This window comes from Schistocerca gregaria, chromosome 5 (genome assembly GCF_023897955.1).
Source record: "Schistocerca gregaria isolate iqSchGreg1 chromosome 5, iqSchGreg1.2, whole genome shotgun sequence".
Lineage (NCBI taxonomy): Eukaryota > Metazoa > Arthropoda > Insecta > Orthoptera > Acrididae > Schistocerca > Schistocerca gregaria.
Genome location: NC_064924.1, coordinates 546,712,645 through 546,735,530, shown reverse-complemented (window position 1 = coordinate 546,735,530; position 22,886 = coordinate 546,712,645). Strand labels below are relative to the sequence as shown.

The following is a 22,886-nucleotide window of genomic DNA, read 5'->3' as shown; positions in this document are numbered from 1 at the left end:
TAAAGAGCTGTATGGACCTATCTGCTCCTCATCAGGAACACTGAAAGCTGCTGACAACTCCACCATTCTTACTGAAACTCAGGACACCTTAAATCGTTGGAAAGAGCACTTCATCTCACTGTTAAACCACCCTTCTACTGCCGCTGGAGATTTTCTCAAAAATGTCCCACAGCACCCTCCACAACCCTGTTTGGCTCATCGTCCAACTATCAAGAATTTTGCAAGGCACTCAAGAGTGTGAAACCTGGGAAGGCTCCTGGACCTGACAGCATCCCGATGGAGCTTATTGAGGGTGGCGGCTTGCCTCTAAAAACTAGACTCTTCTCACTCATTTTATTAATGTGGGAAACCCACAAGCTACCTGCTGACTTGAAGAACTCCACAATTGTCACCACCTTCAAGATGGGCGACAGAAGCATCTGTGGTAACTACCGGGGAATATCTCTACTTTCTGTCATTGGCAATTTTTTGCAAGAATCCTTTTAAATCGCCTCCAGACACTTTCAGAGACTATACTAACTGAGTCTCACTGCGGGTTTCAACCTTCAAGAGGGACAATTGACATGATTTTCTGTGCACAACAACTACAGGAGAAGTGCAGAGAACACCAAAAGCCTTTACTACTTGTTTTCTACAATCTAGAAAAGGCCTTTTGATACAGTTCCCAGAGAAGCCATGTGGATGGTCTTAAAATGCTTCGGCTGCCCTGAACATTTTGTTGACTTGATTGAGCTCTCCATGATGATATGACTGGACAGGTCCTCTGCCAGAATGAAACAACTGGTGAATTCCCAATAACAAGTGGGCTTAAACAAGGGTGCATTCTTGCACCAACATTATTTGCACTGTATCTGGTAGCTATGCTTTATGAGACATCCATAAACAATGCAGAAATAGAACTAAAGTACAGGTTCGATGGAGGATTATCCAACCAGTCCAGACTCCATTCAAAAAGGTTCACCAGTACCACTCGTGTGACAGAGCCGCAGTACGCTGATGACAATGCTTCTCCAGCTCATTCACCTGCAGAATTGCAGCTATCAGTTGATTCCTTCAGCAGGGAGTACAAACAATTTGGTCTCTCCATCAATATTCCAAAGACAAAGGTGATGGCACATCCAACTCCTGGCTCCTCTGTTCCTGATTTCAGCATATCCATTTATGATACACCCTTGGAACAAGTGTACCATTTCCTCTACCTAGGAAGCAAACTGTCATCTAACTGCTCATCTGGAAAAGATGTGGAGAATAGATTACGTGCTGCCCATGTAGCATTTGGATGTCTTACAAAGCATGTCTTCCTGAATAAAGACCTAACACTGTACACCAAACTGATGGTGTACAAAGCTGTAGTCATTTCCACCCTGCTATATGATTGCGAAACCTGGACGCTATATTGCTGTGATCTGAAGAAACTAGAACGCTTCAAGCAACAGAAGCTAAGATATATCATGAACCTGAAGTGGGATGACTTCATATCCAACACAGCTGTTCTTGAGAAAGCAAAAATGTATAGCTTGTAAGCTCTTACCATTGGGCATCCACTCAGATGGGTCGGACATGTCCAGCGGATGAAAAATGACAGACTTCCACAGCAAATGCTGTACAGCGAAGAGAACACAGGTAAAAGGCCAAGAGGTGCCCCTCTCAAATGTTATAAGGAGCAGTACAAGAAAAATCTGAAAAACTTGAACATCGATCCAAGTAACTGGTCCACATTAGTAGAAGATCGAAGTTGCTGGCACTCTGTTACCTCAAATGCTCTTCAAAACTTGAGCTGGAACGTCAAAGAATGGAGAATGACAAACGCCGGAGATGTAAACTCCTCCAGGCTCAGCCATGCCCTCCACCTTCCACCAGCTGTAATGTCTGTGGCCGCCTGTTCCACACTAGGATTGGATTACTAAGCCATCAATGACACTTCCACGTCTGAACTGTGACAAAGGAAACCTCAGGAGAGATATGAAAATTCAGATACGAGTATCAGCCGACTACTGACTATTACTGTAATGGCTAACACATCTGTCTTCTAAACATGGAGACCTGGGTTCAAGTCCCAGTCAAGGCATAAATGAGATTCTATCAGTATTGTAAATAAAGATGAGACTCAAATGTCTCAAGGAAAATTTAATTATATTTTCTGAAACTTCTGGAGGGCACACAGGTAAACAGAAGTTTTCCTGCATGCTTCAAAAGTATTAGTTGCCCAACTGAGGTGCACATCTAAAGTTATGCCAAATTCTTCATTGTTCTTTGATATGGTATTGGGGTACCATTGAGAATAATAGGAGGCAGTTTTTTGTGTAAATCAGAACCTATTAATTTTTTATGGTATACTAAAGTTACTTGTAACTTTACTGCATTTAGTTTAACTCTTTAAATTTTGCACCCATCTAATCACTGAAGACATATCATGATTCACGTGGACAACAAAAGTATTGATGTTTCAGGTCTGATTCTTGAATAAGGCTGGAGGTCATCAGTACGGAAATGATCTTTACAAGAGAAAAGAATCAGTGACATGTCACACACTATGAGAACTAATTGGCCCAAGATTGACTCCTGTGGCACACCTGAACTTTTTGTTCTCACAAATGACATGTTGTTATCTGTTCCCCAAGTATCTTTCAAAACATTTTAGATGCACTATCTGAAAATTTTAGCTATCATATTTTGAGCAATGTGTGAAGGTTGACAGCATCAAATTCTTTTCTGAAGTCTAGCAGTGTCAATACTGTGGCTGCATGGTTGTCTGTGTCATATTTCAGGTCATCTCTTACGTTAATTAGCACAGTGTTTTTGAAATCTGGTCTGATATTTCTCATATCCACCAAGTTTACATACATAAGTTTTCAGTAATATGGAGCTGAAAAATATATTACAAAGTTCAAGATGCTGTGGTTAGGATGCCAATTGGCCAGTATTTGTAAGGTGATTGTGGCCTTTCATTATTAGGCATAGGGATGAGTATTCTTCTTTTTCATTGAGTGGGATACATTCCGCTCATGAGAGAAAGATTAAGTATGTCTTTCAAGACTGGTGTTAAACTGTGTTTGATAAAGAGTGAAAATTTAGATATGTCTGTCAAGAATGGTATTAAATTATCTTGATGACGGTAACACTGATAATATCTTTGTTTATCACATCAGAAGAGATTCCCACTATTGCTTTTTTAATTCGGTTTATTGCAAAGGAGAAATCAGGATTAGATATGTAAACTGGAACTATCTCAGAGAAAATAGGGAAGGCAAAAGAAAGACTGCATTCTGTTGGGAGAACATTTCGAAGATGCAACAACTGTAGCAAAGAAACTGCCTACATTATGTTTGTCCGTCCTCTTCTGGAGTATGAGTTCCTTACCAAATATAATTGATGGAGGACAATGAAAAAGTTCAAAGAAGGGCAGCTTATTTTGTATTACCATGAGGAAGGGGTGTGTCAGCAATATGACACATGAGTTCAGTTGGCAATCATTAATGCAAAGGTGATTCTCACTATGATGAGATCTTTTCATGAAATTTCAGTTACCAACTTTCTCCTCTGTATGCAAAAATATTCTGTTAGTTCCCACCAACACAGGGAAAAATGATCATTGTCTTGTAAAAACAAAAATCAGAGCTCACATGGAAAGGTTTAAGTGTTTGTTTTTCCCACATGTTGTTCAAGAGAGGAACGGTAGAGAAACTATCTGAAAGTGGTTTGATGAAACCTCTGACAAGCACTTAAGTGTGAATTTCAGATTAGTCATGTAGCTGGAGATGTAGATGCAGTATGGGGTTAGTAGTTCTTTGCAAAAAACATGTTTCAATTATGTCTGTGGTTATACACAGCCAGTCAGCACATCAATAAATATGGTATTACAATTCATGAAATACAAAAAAATAAAATTAAAGTAATCTTGTAAGGAGGTCAGCAGAAATATAGATTGACAGACTTGTGCACAAGCACTTTATATGCTCCTTGTTGCTGATTGTGTCACTAGTTTCTATTTACCTGTTCTGCTGTGGCATGCTCAGCCATGTGCTCCTGTTCCACCAAGAGCAAGAATTGCTGTATTCAATTAATGCCTACAGCATTGGAGAAAGACACACCATGAAATCGTTCTCATGTGATTCTGGCAAAACATACAGTTTGTGTTCACAGCAGCATGCATAACCATTGCGAAGCAGCTTAAAGTACTCACTGCGATACAGTAATGGAGTGAATTCGTAGCCACTTATGAAATTTTGTCATATATAATTTTTAATGTATAGTCTCACTAGTTTCTATTTACCTGTTCTGCTGTGGCATGCTCAGCCATGTGCTCCTGTTCCACCAAGAGCAAGAATTGCTGTATTCAATTAATGCCTACAGCATTGGAGAAAGACACACCATGAAATCGTTCTCATGTGATTCTGGCAAAACATACAGTTTGTGTTCACAGCAGCATGCATAACCATTGCGAAGCAGCTTAAAGTACTCACTGCGATACAGTAATGGAGTGAATTCGTAGCCACTTATGAAATTTTGTCATATATAATTTTTAATGTATAGTCTCAACCATCAATTCCGTGCATTCTGAAGTTTGAAGACCATCCAACATGTATGATTATTAATCTCCATGACATGACACATGTATTCAAAAGTCAATAGTAGTTACATATCTGTTCATAAATTATTCCAGATGGAACACGTATATCTGGCACCTCAATGTGACAACCTTTGACTGCAACAATTTGGAAGAAATGTTATTGTTTCTGACTCTCAAGTTGTTCATTTCAATTCAGTTCAATTTTTATTATCACATAACATGCCTTATACAATCAAAGATTGTGACACAGGTGACTTGTCAGTTTTACACTATATATAACAATACTAAAAATAGATAATAAACTAATAATATACAGTGTGCAACATCTTCAAAGAGGTAATTTAATTACAATTATAATGCACTGTTGCCATTCATGAAATCTTCTACACTATAGTAACATTTATCTTTCAGATATTTTTCCAGGTCTCTTTTGCTACCTTTTACATTTGGGTCATCCATATCTTTCCATATTTTATTTACAAATTTCATGCCCATATAGTATGGGGTTTTTTCATATGATTTTAAACGGTGGATAGGTAACAGGTAGCTTGTTCTATGTCTAGTATCATATTGATGCAAGAAGAAGTTGCTCTCAAAAAGTTGTGGATTTCTTTTCGTGAAAGTGAGAGTTTCATAGATGTATATGCTTGGAATGCTCATTAGATCCAGTTTTACAAATAAAGGTTTGCAGTGTTGCTTTGGTTTTGCTCCCACCATTGCTCGGATGATTCTTTTTTGTAGTCTAAAAGCTCTAAGACCCCCAGAAAATTATATATATGCATTATATACAGTTTTTCTTACAGCTAAATCAATAATACTATACAAGATATTCATAATATATACAAGGCTATTCAGTCGACCCAGTATGTTGTCCACATGGTGACTCCATAAAAGGTTTTTATTGAGTAACATGCCAAGAAATTTGACACACTCTGCAGTCTCTAATTTTTTGTCCATACACCTTATTTCTCTTATAGACTGTGCAGATTGTTTTGTAGTAAAATGAACAATTTCTGTTTTTGTAAAATTTAATGTCACGTTATTGTTTTTGACCCATGCCTCCACTTCCCCAAGTGTTTGTTCAGTATGACGAATTAGGTCTACCTCATTTTTACAACAGACTACAGCTGTTGAGTCATCTGCATAGAGGATGGTATCAGACTGGATCTGACATGGTATATCATTAATATACACTCCTGGAAATTGAAATAAGAACACCGTGAATTCATTGTCCCAGGAAGGGGAAACTTTATTGACACATTCCTGGGGTCAGATACATCACATGATCACACTGACAGAACCACAGGCACATAGACACAGACAACAGAGCATGCACAATGTCGGCACTAGTACAGTGTATATCCACCTTTTGCAGCAATGCAGGCTGCTATTCTCCCATGGAGACGATCATAGAGATGCTGGATGTAGTCCTGTGGAACGGCTTGCCATGCCATTTCCACCTGGCACCTCAGTTGGACCAGCGTTCGTGCTGGACGTGCAGACCACGTGAGACGACGCTTCATCCAGTCCCAAACATGCTCAATGGGGGGCAGATCCGGAGATCTTGCAGGCCAGGGTACTTGACTTACACCTTCTAGAGCACGTTGGGTGGCACGGGATACATGCGGACGTGCATTGTCCTGTTGGAACAGCAAGTTCCCTTGCCGGTCTAGGAATGGTAGAACGATGGGTTCGATGACGGTTTGGATGTACCGTGCACTATTCAGTGTCCCCTCGACGATCACCAGAGGTGTACGGCCAGTGTAGGAGATCGCTCCCCACACCATGATGCCGGGTGTTGGCCCTGTGTGCCTCGGTTGTTTGCAGTCCTGATTGTGGCGCTCACCTGCACGATGCCAAACACGCATACGACCATCATTGGCACCAACGCAGAAGCGACTCTCATTGCTGAAGACGACAAGTCTCCATTCGTCCCTCCATTCACACCTGTCGCGACACCACTGGAGGCGGGCTGCACGATGTTGGGGCGTGAGCGGAAGACGGCCTAACGGTGTGTGGGACCATAGCCCAGCTTCATGGAGATGGTTGCGAATGGTCCTCGCCGATACCCCAGGAGCAACAGTGTCCCTAATTTGCTGGGAAGTGGCGATGCGGTCCCCTACGGCACTGCGTAGGATCCTACGGTCTTGGCGTGCATCCGTGCGTCGCTGCGGTCCGGTCCCAGGTCGATGGACACGTGCACCTTCCGCCGACCACTGGCGACAACATCGATGTACTGTGGAGACCTCACGCCCAACGTGTTGAGCAATTCGGCGGTACGTCCACCCGGCCTTCCGCATGCCCACTATACGCCCTCGCTCAAAGCCCGTCAACTGCACATACGGTTCACGTCCATGCTGTCGCGGCATGCTACCAGTGTTAAAGACTGCGATGGAGCTCCGTATGCCACGGCAAACTGGCTGACACTGACGGTGGCGGTGCACAATTGCTGCGCAGCTAGCGCCATTCGACGGCCAACACCGCGGTTCCTGGTGTGTCCGCTGTGCCGTGTGTGTGATCATTGCTTGTACAGCCCTCTCGCAGTGTCTGGAGCAACTATGGTGGTTCTGACACACCGATGTCAATGTGTTCTTTTTTCCATTTCCAGGAGTGTAATATAGAAAAAGCAGTGGCCCTAATATTGAAACTTGTGGAACACCTAATTGAGTGTTTTTCCAGCCAGAGAGAAATTTCTTGCCATTGATGTTAATAAGTACTCTGTGTTTTCTGTTTGCCAAGTATGATGACATACAGCTAAGAAATTTGCCTTGAAAACCATAGCGTACCAATTTTTGGAGAAGCAGGTCATGATTTACTGTGTCGAAGGCTTTGGATAGGTCACAAAAGATGCCTGACACACACATTCTATCATCAAGACATCTGCTGACTTTTGTGACTAATTCATTTATTGCATGGATTGTGCTGCGCCTTTTCTGAAACCATATTGATTGCCTAAGATAATGCTGTTAGATGAATTGTGATTTTCAGTCTGATCACATGCAGCTCTTTCAAATATTTTTTGAGAAAATTGGTAACAGTGAGATTGGCCTATAGTTGCCCAATTCATCTTGTTTGCCTTTTTTATGTATGGGCCGATCTTCTGCATATTTTAATCGATCTGGGAAACATCCCTCATGTTTTTTTGTATGTGCCTTCATACTTAAGAAATTGAGGGCTTCGATTTACTTTTGCCTCCATATGCAGTTTCCTCTTAGTAGCACTAGACACTCTAATTCCTTTTGTTACCCAGGATCTACTTTTTTGGGACCTGGTCCTCACTGTTACAAAAGGGAAGCATTCATTGAATATACACAAGAATTCAGTTAAAAAGTTATTGTAATTGTCACTTGTGGAAGTGTGTTTGCTGACTGTCCACTTGGTTTGGCTTAGTTTTTTGCAAAATACTTCCACATTTTCTTGACTGAAATTCCTACATCTTTTTGTTGTGCAGACTGAATTTTGCTTCAGTAGTGATACAAATAGTGCTTTATGGTCTGATACTCCTAAATATAGAAGAAACTTTTCTTTTACATAATAATTATAACTACTTACAATGTTGTCAATACATGTTGCAGAGCTTGCTATAGTTCTTGTATACTGATCAAAATTGAGATTTAGCCCATTTGTGGCTACCAGGTTCTTTAAGTGTGAAGAAAATTTGTCATCAGTCCTTACATCTATGTTGAAGTCAGCACACATAACTACTTTCTTGTACAGTTTCTCACATTTTAATTTATCTAGCAATGTATCAAACTTATCTAAAAATACAGAGCTTATATGGTACCCAGGGGTGCAATATATGCTGATAATTAGTGTGTTATACTCTTTAAGTTCTATACAACAACTTTCAAATGTACCTTCTTCAGTCAGATGGCTAAAATTCTGTCTGATATCATAGTCTACCGTGGAATGAACTAGTATGCAAGAGCCTCCATACCCATTGGTCCTACAAAAGCTGGTAGCCAGTTTATAACCTGTAAGTTTATTTAGGAGACTGATATTTTCAGATTTTAGCCAATGTTTATTAAGGCTTATTACTTCCACAGATTGTTTCACACTTTCTAGCAAAATTTCTATATCATAAAGCTTCCTGATCACTCCTTCAGACAGACCTCTGATGTTCAAGTGCACAACGAAATTACTACTGCATATATTATTAGGTAGATGGTCTTTAAAACTAATTTGACTATAAAGTAACGGAACGTCCACCTGAGTGTCTTGTCCCAAGCTAGCAATATGTCTGATGTGCAATGATATGACTAAACACTTACAAGAGGTAGTCAAATAAAAAGAAGACAGATGGGAAAAAAATTAAGTAAACTGTTAACTATTTCAAAAACAGTTGCCATAAATGTTAGCATACTTGTCCCAGTATGAGACAAGACTGTCAATGCCTTCATGGAAAAATGTTTGTGGCTGCCTACGGAACCATGATTCTACCAAGGCATGCACCTCTTCATCCAAAGCAAAGTGACGGCCACAAATGTCTTTCTCAATATATGGAAACTGCATGGGTAGAGAGCTGTACATCTACATCTACATCTACATCCATACTCCGCAAGCCACCTGACAGTGTGTGGCGGAGGGTACCCTGAGTACCTCTATCGGTTCTCCCCTCTATTCCAGTCTCGTATTGTTCGTGGAATGAAGGATTGTCGGTATGCTTCTGTGTGGGCTCTAATCTCTCTGATTTTATCCTCATGGTCTCTTCGCGAGATATACGTAGGATATACTCCTTGACTCTTCGGTGAAGGTATGTTCTCGAAACTTTAACAAAAGCCCGTACCGGGCTACTGAGCGTCTCTCCTGCAGAGTCTTCCACTGGAGTTTATCTATCATCTACGTAATGCTTTCGCGATTACTAAATGATCCTGTAATGAAGAGCGCTGCTGTCCGTTGGATCTTCTCTATCTCTTCTATCAACCCTATCTGGTACGGATCCCACACTGTTGAGCAGTATTCAAGCAGTGGACGAACAAGTGTATTGTAACCTACTTCCTTAGGATTCTTCCAATCTCAGTCTGGCATCTGCTTTACCGATGATCAACTTTATATGATCATTCCATTTTAAATCACTCCTAATGCATACTCCCAGATAATTTATGGAATTAACTGCTTCCAGTTGCTGACCTGCTATTTTGTAGCTAAATGATAAGGGATCTATCTTTCTGTGTATTCGCAGCACATTACACTTGTCTACATTGAGATTTAATTTCCATTCCCTGCACCATGTGTCATTTCGCTGCAGATCCTCCAGCATTTCAGTACAATTTTTCATTGTTGCAACCTCTCGATACACCACAGCATCATCTGCAAAAAGGCTCAGTGAACTTCCGATGTCATCCACCAGGTCATTTATGTATATTGTGAATAGCAACGGTCCTATGACACTCCCCTGCGGCACACCTGAAATCACTCTTACTTCGGAAGACTTCTCTCCATTGAGAATGACATGCTGCGTTCTGTTATCTAGGAACTCCTCAATCCAATCACACAATTGGTCTGATAGTCCGTATGCTCTTACTTTCTTCATTAAACAACTGTGGGGAACTGTATGGAACGCCTTGCGGAAGTCAAGAAACACGGCATCTACCTGTGAACCCGTGTCTACAGCCCTCTGAGTCCTGTGGACGAATAGCGCGAGCTGGGTTTCACACGACCGTCTTTTTCGAAACCCATGCTGATTCGTACAGACTAGATTTCTAGTCTCCAGAAAAATCATTATACTCGAACATAATACGTGTTCCAAAATTCTACAACTGATTGACATTAGAGATATAGGTCTATAGTTGTGCACATCTGTTCAACGTCCCTTCTTGAAAACGGGGATGACTTGTGCTGTTTTCCAATCCTTTGGAATGCTTCGCTCTTTTAGAGACCTACGGTACACCGCTGCAAGAAGGGGGGCAAGTTCCTTCGCGTACTCTGTGTAAAATCGAACTGGTATCCCATCAGGTCCAGCGGTCTTTCCTCTTTTGAGCGATTTTAATTGTTTCTCTATCCCTCTGTCGTCTATTTCGATACCTACCATTTTGTCATCTGTGCGATAATCTAGAGAAGGAACTACACTGCAGTCTTCCTCTGTGAAACAGCTTTGGAAGAAGACATTTAGTATTTCGGCCTTTAGTCTGTCATCCTCTGTTTCAGTACCATTTTGGTCACAGAGTGTCTGGACATTTTGTTTTGATCCACCTTCCGCTTTGACATAGGACCAGAATTTCCTAGGATTTTCTGCCAAGTCAGTACATGGAACTTTACTTTCGAATTCATTGAATGCCTCTCGCATAGGCCTCCTCACACTACATTGCGCTTCGCGTAATTTTTGTTTGTCTGCAAGGCTTTGGCTATGTTTATGTTTGCTGTGAAGTTCCCTTTGCTTCCGCAGCAGTTTTCTAACTCGGTTGTTGTACCACGGTGGCTCTTTTCCATCTCTTACGATCTTGCTTGGCACATACTCATCTAACGCATATTGTACGATGGTTTTGACTTTGTCCACTGATCTTCAACACTATCTGTACCTGAGACAAAACTTTTGTGTTGAGCCATCAAGTACTCTGAAATCTGCTTTTTGTCACTTTTACTAAACAGAAAAATCTTCCTACCTTTTTAAATATTTCTATGTACGGCTGAAATCATCAATGCAGTAACCGCTTTATGATCGCTGATTCCCTGTTCTGCATTAACTGTTTCAACTGTACAGAGGATGTGAGTGCTCACATTTGGCCAATGTTATTTTGAGTAAATTGCAGAAGTTTTCCTGGGAAGCCCTTACACATCATCCATATGGTCTCAATCTCTTTGCATTAAATTTCCTGATTTTTGTATCCCTGAAGAAAAACATTTGTTGCTGATGATTTGCTTTAGACAAAGAAATGAAATCATGGTTCCAGAGGCAACCACAAACACTTTTCCATGAAGGCATGTCTGTTATTGTCTCACAGTGGGATAAATGTGTTAACAGTTGCTTTTGAACAGGTTACTTATTTTTTCCCCATCTGTCTCATTTTCAATTGACTGCCCCTTATAAATAAAGAATCCCACTGTAATGATTTTGCTAGCTACCTATCACTCCTCATCATCTGATTCAGCAACACATAGTCAACCTACGCCAGGATATGATAGAGTACTTGGACTGTTACTGAGTGGGAGAAGATGGATCTGTATCTGAATTTCTTAAGCAGCTGGAGTCACAAAATAAGACACAGTTCATCTCAGAGTACAATGCAACATATAGTGTGACAGAAAAAGCTGAAACAAGTAAACAAGTGGCTGAGAGCACTGATGTGCCTAGCTGTCTCTTGATCTCCTATGGCAGCATTACAATGAGCCCCAGCTATAACATGGGATAAACACGTGTCTTCTTGCAGGTTATGTATCTCTGCCGACAGTGTCTCTTTGTTAGCTACACCAGATGGTGTTGCAGTTCTAGATTTGAAAGATATTACATAGAAAAATGACAAATGGTTTAGCCTTCATTAATTTTCAGACCATTTTCTTTTCGACTGTTTTTTCTTACTGATCCTGTAGTCTGTGGTATCACTATTTTTAATGACCATTATCATTCTAATAGGACAGCTGAGAAATTTATATCTTCGTTGGCACAAATATTTGCCTGTTTCTTCTGAATATGTTGCTATTTCTGAGGTTGTTCTTGTGGTGGAACCTGAGAATACAGCGGTTTTTTTCTGAATTCATTCTGATTTTGCTTCTATACTGACATGAGACTGTTACAATGTCGCTTGCTTTCAAGCATATTGCTTACTGGCTGCTCTCATTGGCCTTGTAGAACCAGTTGATACAGCTCCATTTATTCCTGTCATACCTCACGGCAAGTTTTGACAACATTGCTGCAAGAAACAGGTAAGCATACCAATTGCCCCTATCTATACTTTTACCATCTCCTAATGTTGTTTGTAGGATGAAATTTCCATTTTTGTGTGTTATTTTTCCTTAACAAAAAGCAGCATTAATGTTTTTATGCAGTAGCCGTACATGTGTGAGAATGTTTAATGCAAACCTGTTCAAAATACAGCAAAAGTAAGATGATAGAATTTAATGCTATTTCCTCCTGTGTTTCACAAAATTGTCAAATTAAAATCAGAACAATAGACTGTTGTAGGGGCTAGTTCATAGTTCCTTGCTTATCTCTTGCACTAGTGCCACGCAAGTCAATGCCACATGATTGTTCGAGCAATGTCAATACTGTATCAATTGCTTCAGCACATTGTGAAATCATAAGTCTGTTGGAACACAACTATCATTTGTTGAGCCCAGCCCTTCTGAATTCTTAAAAATAAATCTGCATGTGACCTCCATAGTCAAAGCTTCATCTCTAAATATAAGGCAACACTTATAAATCTGACATGACCCCTATATACTCTACTGAACAATGTAACAATGTTGGCCACAGCAGCAATAGTTTAATCTACAAATAGAAGATGGCCCTATTTTTCAAATGACGAATTTGGAAACAAAGACTCGTCTTGTAATCGGGTAAATAGTAATAAGACAATGCAATTTACTTGTGGGGGGGAAATGAGTACTCAAGTGTTGCTATTCACTTCTAGAGAATGTTCAGAAATGGAATATTGGGTGTTGCCAATGTAGAAATTTGTGTATGGCCATTTAGTCTTCACATATGATGCCCAACTAAAAAAGTGATGTTACTTAGATGATTACAAAGTCAAGTCAAATTCATAAGTTACTTGGCACTATGAGCTGACTTATTAACTTGATGCTGCACCCTTTCAGGCCTGGATGCATCCACTGATTCAGTTGGAAGGGGTGTCATAAACTGTTATATCCCATCCCGAGGCAAGTTGACCCATAACTGTTGCAACTAGTCCTTGATATCCTGGATACTGGAGCTGGGATTCAGTTGGCATCCAAGCTGGTCCCACAAATGCTTTATTGAGGACTGACCTGGGGATCTTCCTGGGCATGGGAGTACCTCAACACCACACAGACAGTTTGTAGAGACACTTGCCATATGCAGATGTGATTACTCTGTTGAAAAATGACGCCAGGATACTGTCACATGAGAGTATCACATGAGAATGCAGGAAGTCCGTGATGTACTGTTGTGTCATTGGTGTTTCATAAATCACTACTAGCTGTGACCAACAAGTAGACTGCCCCCCCCCCCCCCCCTCCCCTTTGCGATGACATAAGAAGTCACAGTGTTGTGCCACCTCTCCAGAACATTGGCAGAATGGGACTTCCTGCCAGGTTGCCACCAACTTCATAGACAGTGGTCATCCTGGTTAGTGGGAAGCCATAACATTCTTCAGGATTCCATGCTTCCCTGTTACAGCATCATCTAAGTGCAGCCATTTGTGCTGTGGTGTTAATGGCATCTCATGCATGGGGTAATATTCTAGTCTGGCTACTGCTAGTCTCTGATCAGTTCTGTCAGACAACACAGAATATTGCAGGGCATCCATCTACATCTACATATTCCACAACCCACCACGTGATGCATGCTAGAGGACACCTCATATTGCTATTGTTCTTTTCCTTTCCTGTCGGAATCGCAGATGGAGTGAGGGAAAAATGAAAAACGGCTGTCTATGTACCTCCATATGAGCCTTTATATTCTTTATCTTGCCTTTGTGGTTCTTTTGCAAAACGTACATTCATGGCAGTAGAATCATACTACAGTCAGCCACAAATGCCAGTTCTCTAAGTCTTCTCTATAGTGTTTCATGAAAAGAATGTCGTCCTACCTCCAAGGGTCTCCATTTGAGTTCTCGAAGCATCTCCATAATACTCCCATCTTGACTGAATCTAATTGTAACAAATCTAGCAGCATACCTCTGAACTGTCTAAGTGTATTCCTTTAATCCTACCAGGCGGTGATCCCAAACACTTGAGGAGTACTCAAGAATGGGTCACTCTAGTGTTATATACATAGTTTCCTTTATAGATGAGCTACACTTTTCTAGAATTCTCCCAATAAACTGACATTGAACATTCATCTTCCCTACTGCCAACCTAATGTACTCATACCATTTTGTATTACTTTGCAATGTATAATCAATGTGCCGTGTCAAACTGCACATCACTAAAACCATATTTGAACATAACAGGATTACTTTTCTTACTCATCTGCAATTAACTTACATTTTTATACAATTACTGTGAGCTACAATCCATCAGACCAAATAAAAATTCTATATAAATTACCCTTTATCCTCCTACACTCACTCAGTGATGACCTTTTACCATACACTACAGCATCAGCAGCAGGAGTCGCAGATTGCTGCTCACACTGTCTGTCATTTTTTATGTATATAGAGAACAAGAGCAGTACAATTGGACTCCCCTTGGGGGAACTCCTGGCAGTACTGCACCCTTGTCTCTGATGAACATTCACCATCCAGGACAGCACATACTGTCTTCTATTACTTAAGAAGTCTTCAAACTACTAACATTTCTGAGAACCTGTTCTATATGCGTGGACCTTTGTTAACAATTGCAGTGTGGATTGTGTCAAACACTTTCTGGAAATCTAGGAATATGGAATCTTCCTGTTGCCCTTCATCCATGGTTTGCAGAATATTGTGAAAAGGGCAAGGTGAGTTTCACACAAGCAGTGCTTCCTAAATCCCTGCTTATTTGCTGAAAGACATTTTTTGGACTCCACAAAACTTATTATATTCAGTCTTAGGATATGCTCAAAAATTCTGGATAAATATTAATGACATTGGCTCGGAACTTTGTGGGTCTGTGCTTTTGTCCTACAGGGGTCACCTACAATTTTTTCCACTCACTTGGCACTTTGCGCTGGGTGAGAGATTTGTGATAAAGTAAGCTAGGTAAGGGGCCAATGCCAAAGAGTATTCTCTGTAAAATCAAACTGGAATGCCACCTGGACCTCATGGGTCATTTATTTTCAACTCTTTCAAATGCTTCTCAATGCCAGGGATTCCTATGTTTGTGCCCTCCATGTAAGAGCCTGTGAGACAGTAAAACAATGGTACACATGTACAACCCTCCTGTGTGAATAATATTTTAAACATGAAATTCAAAACTTCTGCTTTCTTTTTGCTACAACACTAGATTGGCTGATGAGTGACAGAACAGATTCTTTTTGATCTTCTTAGCATTTGTACATAGGGCCATGATTTTCTTGGGTTCTTGGTAAGATCTTTTGCTATAGTATGACAGTGAAAATTGTTGTATGCTTTGCATATCAATCTTTTTATAGACAGATGAATTTCTGCTAAATTCTGCCTGTTTACATTTCTGCATTCTTTGTTGAATTGAGAAAGTAACAATCTGTTTCCTCACTATTTTCCAGATTTTGGTATTAAACAATGATGGGTCTGTTCTGTCCTTAATCCACTTACTCAGCACCTACTTCGCCAAAATTTGTTTTACAGTTTACTTGTTCCCTTCTCATGTTGATGAAATCAGCCCACTGTTAGATCCAAATGCTGTAAAAATCTGGATACTGCATGATTCACATATGATGCCCATCTAAAAAAGTGAAGCAATCAGAAGGAAAGAGGAAATGAAATTAAACTTCATAGGTTGAGTGGGTACATGATGTTACTAAGATGATTACAAAGTCAAGTCAAATTCATAAATTACTTGGCACTATGAGCTAACTTATTAACTTGATGTTGCGCCCTTTCAGGCCACAGTGAGGACCCTTTCAAACTCTTGTCAGATGCCAATAACATAACATCACACAAATATTCAACATCTCCATGCCTTTCACAGTGATCACTCAACTCGTGTCACAGTTCATATCCAGTGTGTACCCTACAAGGCTTGGTAACAACACTAAACATGAACAACACTCATGAACACTGGTGACCATTCTGCCTGTCACAGAGAATTCCACCTCTAATCCTTTACTTATCTGTCGATGGTGTCAATGTGTTTGACATTACATTAATACCCAATGATGTCTTCTGGGTGCTTCATTTTTTTGTCTATCAGTATATATTACTGTCTTTAAAGGGAGAGGAGAAGATAATAATGATACAATCAAAAATTCAGAGTGGAAGAATCTTATAGGGCTGGAAATATTGAGGATAAAGAAGAAATATGTATATAAATGATCCCATTCAGAAGGGAAAACTCCTAAAGGTTTTGTTTGATTCACTTTATTTTCTGTCTAGATGACAAAGCATAATTTATAGTGAGCAGAGACCTCATGAAGGAGTAAATCAGTACTGCTGAAAATCATTACTATTCACAACAACAGTTTGGCAATGAAAATGTGCATGGCCCCAAGTGGAGTACTGATATAATAATTTCAAGAAGGGATGAGAGAATTTCGAAAACATGTTCCACTTGCTTCATTCATTCAGCAGCATCTCAGTGAAAAGCATCAAGACTATTTGTGACTTCATCAAATTTTATTGACACATAACTGTGCTTCAAATCTATTTGAAACTTAAAATCAGCTATAGAAGTGTGTATTCAATCATTTGAAAGGTGATGGAATTATGGAAATTGTCAGCTCATTGGATGTCAAGGATGCTGAATGAAGAGCAGAAACTGAAGTGACAAATTTTTGGGTAAAATTGTCACGTGTGATGAGACTTGGATCCATCATTATGCCCCCAAATCAAATAGTGCCAATATAGTGTTTTGAGCCTATATATCCATTCTGCTGGTCTATTTCCACCAGGAATTATTGAACAATGCTACCTACTATTAGAATTTTTGTTGCCAAGTCTGAGATGCCTACCAACCAAAAAATGACTTATCACCCTGTTAAGAACTGTGTTACTTCTCCATTGTAACAGGTGATCCCACACGTAGCAATAACCCGATCCCACACGTAGCAATAACCCAACAAAAATTAGATGAAATGCTATGGACTGCCCTTCAACATCCATCACACAGCCTGTACCTCTCACCCTATAACACCCACATGTTTGGAACCTGTAAAAGGAAGGAAGACTGGTGTTTAACAACCTGTTGACAATGAACTCACAAGAGATGGAGCACATGCTCAGATTAGGGAAGAAAATCACCGATGCCCTTTTAAAGGAACCGTCCCAGCATTTGCCATAAGCAATTTAGGGAAGTTGCAGAAAACCTAAATTTGGATGCTGGATGGGGATTTGAACCATCATCCTCCTGCACATGATTCCAATGTACTAATCACTGCATCATATCACTTGCTTTTAAGGAAGCAGTTGGTGGAAATTGCTTCACAATCAATGAGGGGGTACAATAGTTCATATGCAGTTTGTTTGAGACAGGTTCTCATCTTTTTTATCAGCATTAAAATCTGTTAGCCAATGGCAAAAGTTAAGAGCCATGAAGAAGAATCTTGTAGAACAGTAAGAAAAATGCGAGTGAGTTAACTGTGAATATTAAAAATATTATTACATAAAATTAATTTACACTGATGAGCCAAAACATTACAACCACCTGTTTCATCATATGTTGTTCCACTTTTCAAACACAGTGCAACAGACATCCTGCTTGGCATGGATTCTACAAGTCCTTGACAGGATTCTAGAAGTATATGGCACCAGATGCCTATGCTCAGGTGGTTTACGGGCACGCAGCTGCCCAATATGTGTTCCAGTGGGTACAGATCAGGCACATTTGCTGGCCAAGACATCAATGTGAGTTCACTATAATGCCCCTCAGACCACTGCAGTATGATTCTGACCTTGCAACCTGTTGGAAGACGTTATCACTGCAAGGGGAGACTTCAGACATGAAGTGATGCAAGTGGCCTGCAGTACTATTCACGTATTTCACTGCTGTCATGATGTCTTCAGGTACCACCACAGATCCCATGGAAACCCAACTCAGTGTACCCCATAGCATAATTCTGTCTTACTGGTCTGCATCTGTGGCATGGTATGTGTTTTGTGCAGCCATTCATCTGGACGATGGCGTGTAAGGACCCAACCATTGACTTGGTATAACAAGAAAAGTGATTCATTTGACAGGCAACCCATTTCTACTGATCCGTGGTGAAAACTCAGTTATGCTGTGTCCACTGCATTCATAACTGATGGTGTCATTGGGTCAACACAGGAACATGAAGGAGTTGTGTGACGTGGAGTTCCATTTTCAACAATGGCCTTTGAACAGTGTGCTCTGTCATCATATCTGCGACAGAATGCTGCCTATGCTGGATTACACAGTGTGGGATGCTCCAACCTCTCCACTTTGTGATGGGACGTGTTTGTCCAATACAAGATGGCCATCTGTAAACCACTTTACATAGGTGTTCACAACTGCAGTATGCCAACAGGCAAGCAGCTTTACCATTTCAAAGATTCTTATTTCCAGTCATAGCATCACAACAATGTGCCCTTTGTCAAAACTGCTTATATCAGTGGATTTGCACATTTGTGGCCTGTATATTCACTATTATGACTATCCACTTGTCTCTGCTCTACTTACATTCTTTCCTTACTGCATCATATGTCCAAATCACCACTGGAGGCATACAGTTTTGCAGTGAGCAGTGGTCATAATGTTTTGACTCATCAGTGTACATCTGATTGATCCACACACTACTCTTTTCTATAAGTTGCAGTTGTCACAGAGGTAATTAAACACTTCTCATTCTGAACAGGACCTGGTGCCTGATGGTTTCGCAGATCACCATGCTGTAATAAATGAAACAGACCCACTAGACATGTCAAATTCAGAATTCTGGTCATCATTCTCAAGCAGTGAAGAAGCATTACTCAACTGTGCAGGGCTTGTGCTCAATTTGCCACTCACACCAAGTAGGCTCTGCAATGCTAGTGAATCCGAAGAGTCTCTCAACAAAGCAGGACTGCATAACACATTGACTTATATGTAAGTATCAAATATTATATTTCACTGAAAGCTATAATCATAGTGCTGGGGCACTAGCCAGGGTATGCTATCACTATATTGCATAAATAAAGTGTGACTTGGAAAACTTCAAAATTTGTTTTAAGAAAATAATAGTTTCAAATTTAGCTTACCAAAATTGTTCCTAGTATTGTACATAAATTGCTTTTAATTCCATTTCTTTCTATATTTGCAGCATTCCAGCCACTGGTTATTACTTCTTTGTATTCAACAGTGAAAATGAAGTACAAACCAACTATATGAGGGCATACTTCCAACTGGAGAAGAGAGTCTACAATGTTTCATATGCCTTGGATGCATGTGTCAATTCAACAGAAGCATGTTCTCTGCCACTAGACTTCTGGTCAAATGAGAAGGTAGTCCTGGAGCTACCAGCACCTTTGAAACCAAATGATTCAGAATGGAACAATGAATATGTTATTCAGTCCACCTGTGAACCTCGCACTGCCCTTTACTTGGTTTGTGTAATAGCTGTCCCCTTGCTCATTCTGATTTTTGCATTCCAGTAAATAGCATAATATTTTTCTCTACAGAATCCTGTGGGAAATGCAGTGATTTTAGTATAAAGGCAATGAGTGTATCATCACAATTTCCCATTAAAAAAATTGAGCACAGAGAACATCTTAAATTGTTCTACATAACCATTCAATAAATTGTCAGTTTGAGTAAGTTTACTAGTAAATGAGAAGATAAAATGCATTTTATCATCCTCCATACATTGAGAAACTAGTTTTTGAAATATTTACATGATAGAATTTAACCCATCAACTTTATTTTGCATTTTACTTCACTGGCATTTCTATTTTATCATCATATTTTAGTCTTCATAAATAGCTGGAAATATGGCAATAGAACCGATACCACACTTGAATTTCGACTTGCTCTGTTACTGTATGAAAAGACAATATTATCATAGTGTCAATGGCAATTTTTTTATTTTAAATTAGGTACTGCCATTGTATCAGTAATAAAGGTTGGACTGATCTGTATGTGTTTTTATAAAACTTATAGTTAAATTGTTGTTGGAAACATAAAGTAGGAGTTTTTGGCTGAGCATTACATTTTTCAAAAATATTAAAAATTTACAGGAGAGACTACAAATTATTTTAAAAAAATAAATGTACTTTCTATGAAATGTATTTGTAACAGAACTACCTTCTTTGTTAATGTATTGCTTTTCCCAGAATTATACCTATAAGGCTATTGAAGAAGATAAATTTCCTTTCAAATGAGTAATAGTGAATATTTTTAATGGTTTTAATAAAAGAAACCGAAGTGTATAACATTAATGGAAATTGGATTTCTCACATTTGAGAGGAATGAAATGTCAAACACAGACATTAATAACTAAGTACTGAATGTCAGTCTCATACACAGAAGAGAATGTGCATTTGATGAGATCATGGTAAGAATTTTTAACCTTAGAGAGAGAGATTTTTTAAGAAATCAACCATAAGCATAAAATCCCTCACAGAAGGATTGATTGACATGTTTATTCATCCGTATAACAATACAGATTCTATGCAAGTTGTCAATTGTTTCTTATGAACTAAAACATACATGGGTTCTTAGAATGTTTACAGTTCAATTCTTACAAGTAAATTCATAACACCACACAGAAGGAGTAAAATATATGCTGTGAGAACACACAACCTGATATTCAGAAATGATGCAAAGCTGAGAGTTATCCAGTCATGTACAACATCAAGCCTATGTCATAAATGATATGTAGCCTAAAGAAACCATTTTCTGCTTTGACAGATACTCATTGACAACCTTAATAACACTGTTCTCCCACTCAATCCTGCATGAAACTGAAATGCTACATAACCGATCTTGTGTGCCTTGTATTCAATGAATGCATTGATTCTCATTTTACTCATTTTAAAACTTTCTCACTAGATTTTTAAAACTTCCAAATCTCACAATTATTGTCATTTTCATTTGCAATAATTTTGACCTCTCTCTCTCTCTCTCTCTCTCTCTCTCTCTCTCTCTCTCTCTCTATCACACACACACACACACACACACACACACACAAAACACACACACACACACACACACAAACACACAAATATTTTCACTAGACAACCATAGGTGAGCAAAATACAAAGTAATAGAAGAAAAACAGAGTAACTTCATTATCTTTATCAGTTCAGTCCTGAGTTAATTAAATGTCATGTGCCCTACCTTTCTGTTATTAGAGTTTTCCATTATTGTTTACAGTTTCAGGATCGAAAGTTCATTTTACCTGCTTTTATGATATTGTCACTTGTTGGCATATTACTGTATGGATTTTGATTTTTCTGTCATCTAAGGCATTTGTTTCCTTCAGGCCCCTGTTAAATTTATGTAAATATTGAAGTTAATTGTTAAGACCTTTTATTCCTTGAACAATTTCCAGTCCAGACAGGTGAACAAATACTTTTTGAGCTAATTCAGCTGAATTAGCTGAAAGCAATTTCTTAATCTAGTCATTTTATTGTCTGTAAGCCAAAATGGAAATTTTCAGGTAAATACCAAGGACACCCATCATTTTAACTTCATTTGTTAATTTCATTGAGATACATACTCTACCATTCTTAATCTTTTATAAATTTTATTTGTTATGAAGAGAATGGTTTTAATCATGTGTGCACTGGGTTTGAATATATTTTAGAAGTGAAGAGTGGGATATAACAACTATTATAAGAATTGAAATGGATGATTCTTGTTCTGAAGATCTCAAAAGACTGTTCAGATTTATTACATATGAACTACAATTTCTTTTAAGCTACCTCTGTGATAAGTATGATAGTGTATTTAAGTGAGTGAATGAGATGTTATGACTTAAGCTTATAAGTGTACCTGCATTCACATATTAACAATGGATTTACTCATAAGTGTGTCATATATTTGTGAAAGTATCTTTTATACTTGGTTGTAAAATAAATATTTAAATCTTTTATTTTTCTGGAATATTTATTGTCCTCCATTAGTTTACCTCCTGTAGTCACAAATAATATTGATTATAATTGTCAGTTATGCACTAACAGCTGGTATTCTTGGCAAGTAAAATTATTCCAGAAGTATATTAAAATTATTCTTTTTTGATGATCTATTGCACTGCACCTCATACGTGTCAGTGCTGTGCTTAAAATTTGACTGCTACCAAGAGACATAGATACTTAATCACATGTCACGAGGAAAGAAAAACTAAGGCATTAGCATCCCTTCAAGTCATAGTGCAATTTATTTAAGTATTCATCATTAATTGATATATTAATGTGTATTTTTATGTACAAAGGTCTATTATATCCCAAATTGTTAATATTAACATAAAAATCCAAATATATCGTGCACATCATGCAGCTGTAGATGAAAATGGATCAATAAATCATATAGTGTCAGTGCATGTAGTGTAATGCAAATATTTTAAATGGTAGTACATCTGAGTAACATATCCACAGTCAATCAAGTGATGACATACAGCTTGAATAGC

At 39.0% G+C, this 22,886-nt stretch overlaps 1 protein-coding gene across 4 annotated transcripts in view; it reads left to right on the top strand.

Moving 5' to 3' along the window:
• Positions 1 to 22,352, top strand: part of LOC126272389 (uncharacterized) — a 363,563-nt gene extending 341,211 nt beyond the window's left edge. For all 4 annotated transcript variants that reach the window (XM_049975211.1, XM_049975212.1, XM_049975209.1 and 1 more), the window contains exons 9-10: positions 19,137 to 19,366; positions 19,581 to 22,352. In XM_049975211.1, the coding sequence (XP_049831168.1) occupies positions 19,137 to 19,366; positions 19,581 to 19,914 (564 nt within the window). In that variant the 3' untranslated portion in view covers positions 19,915 to 22,352. The remainder of the gene's footprint in view (positions 1 to 19,136; positions 19,367 to 19,580) is intronic.
• The last annotated feature ends 534 nt before the right edge of the window (positions 22,353 to 22,886 follow it).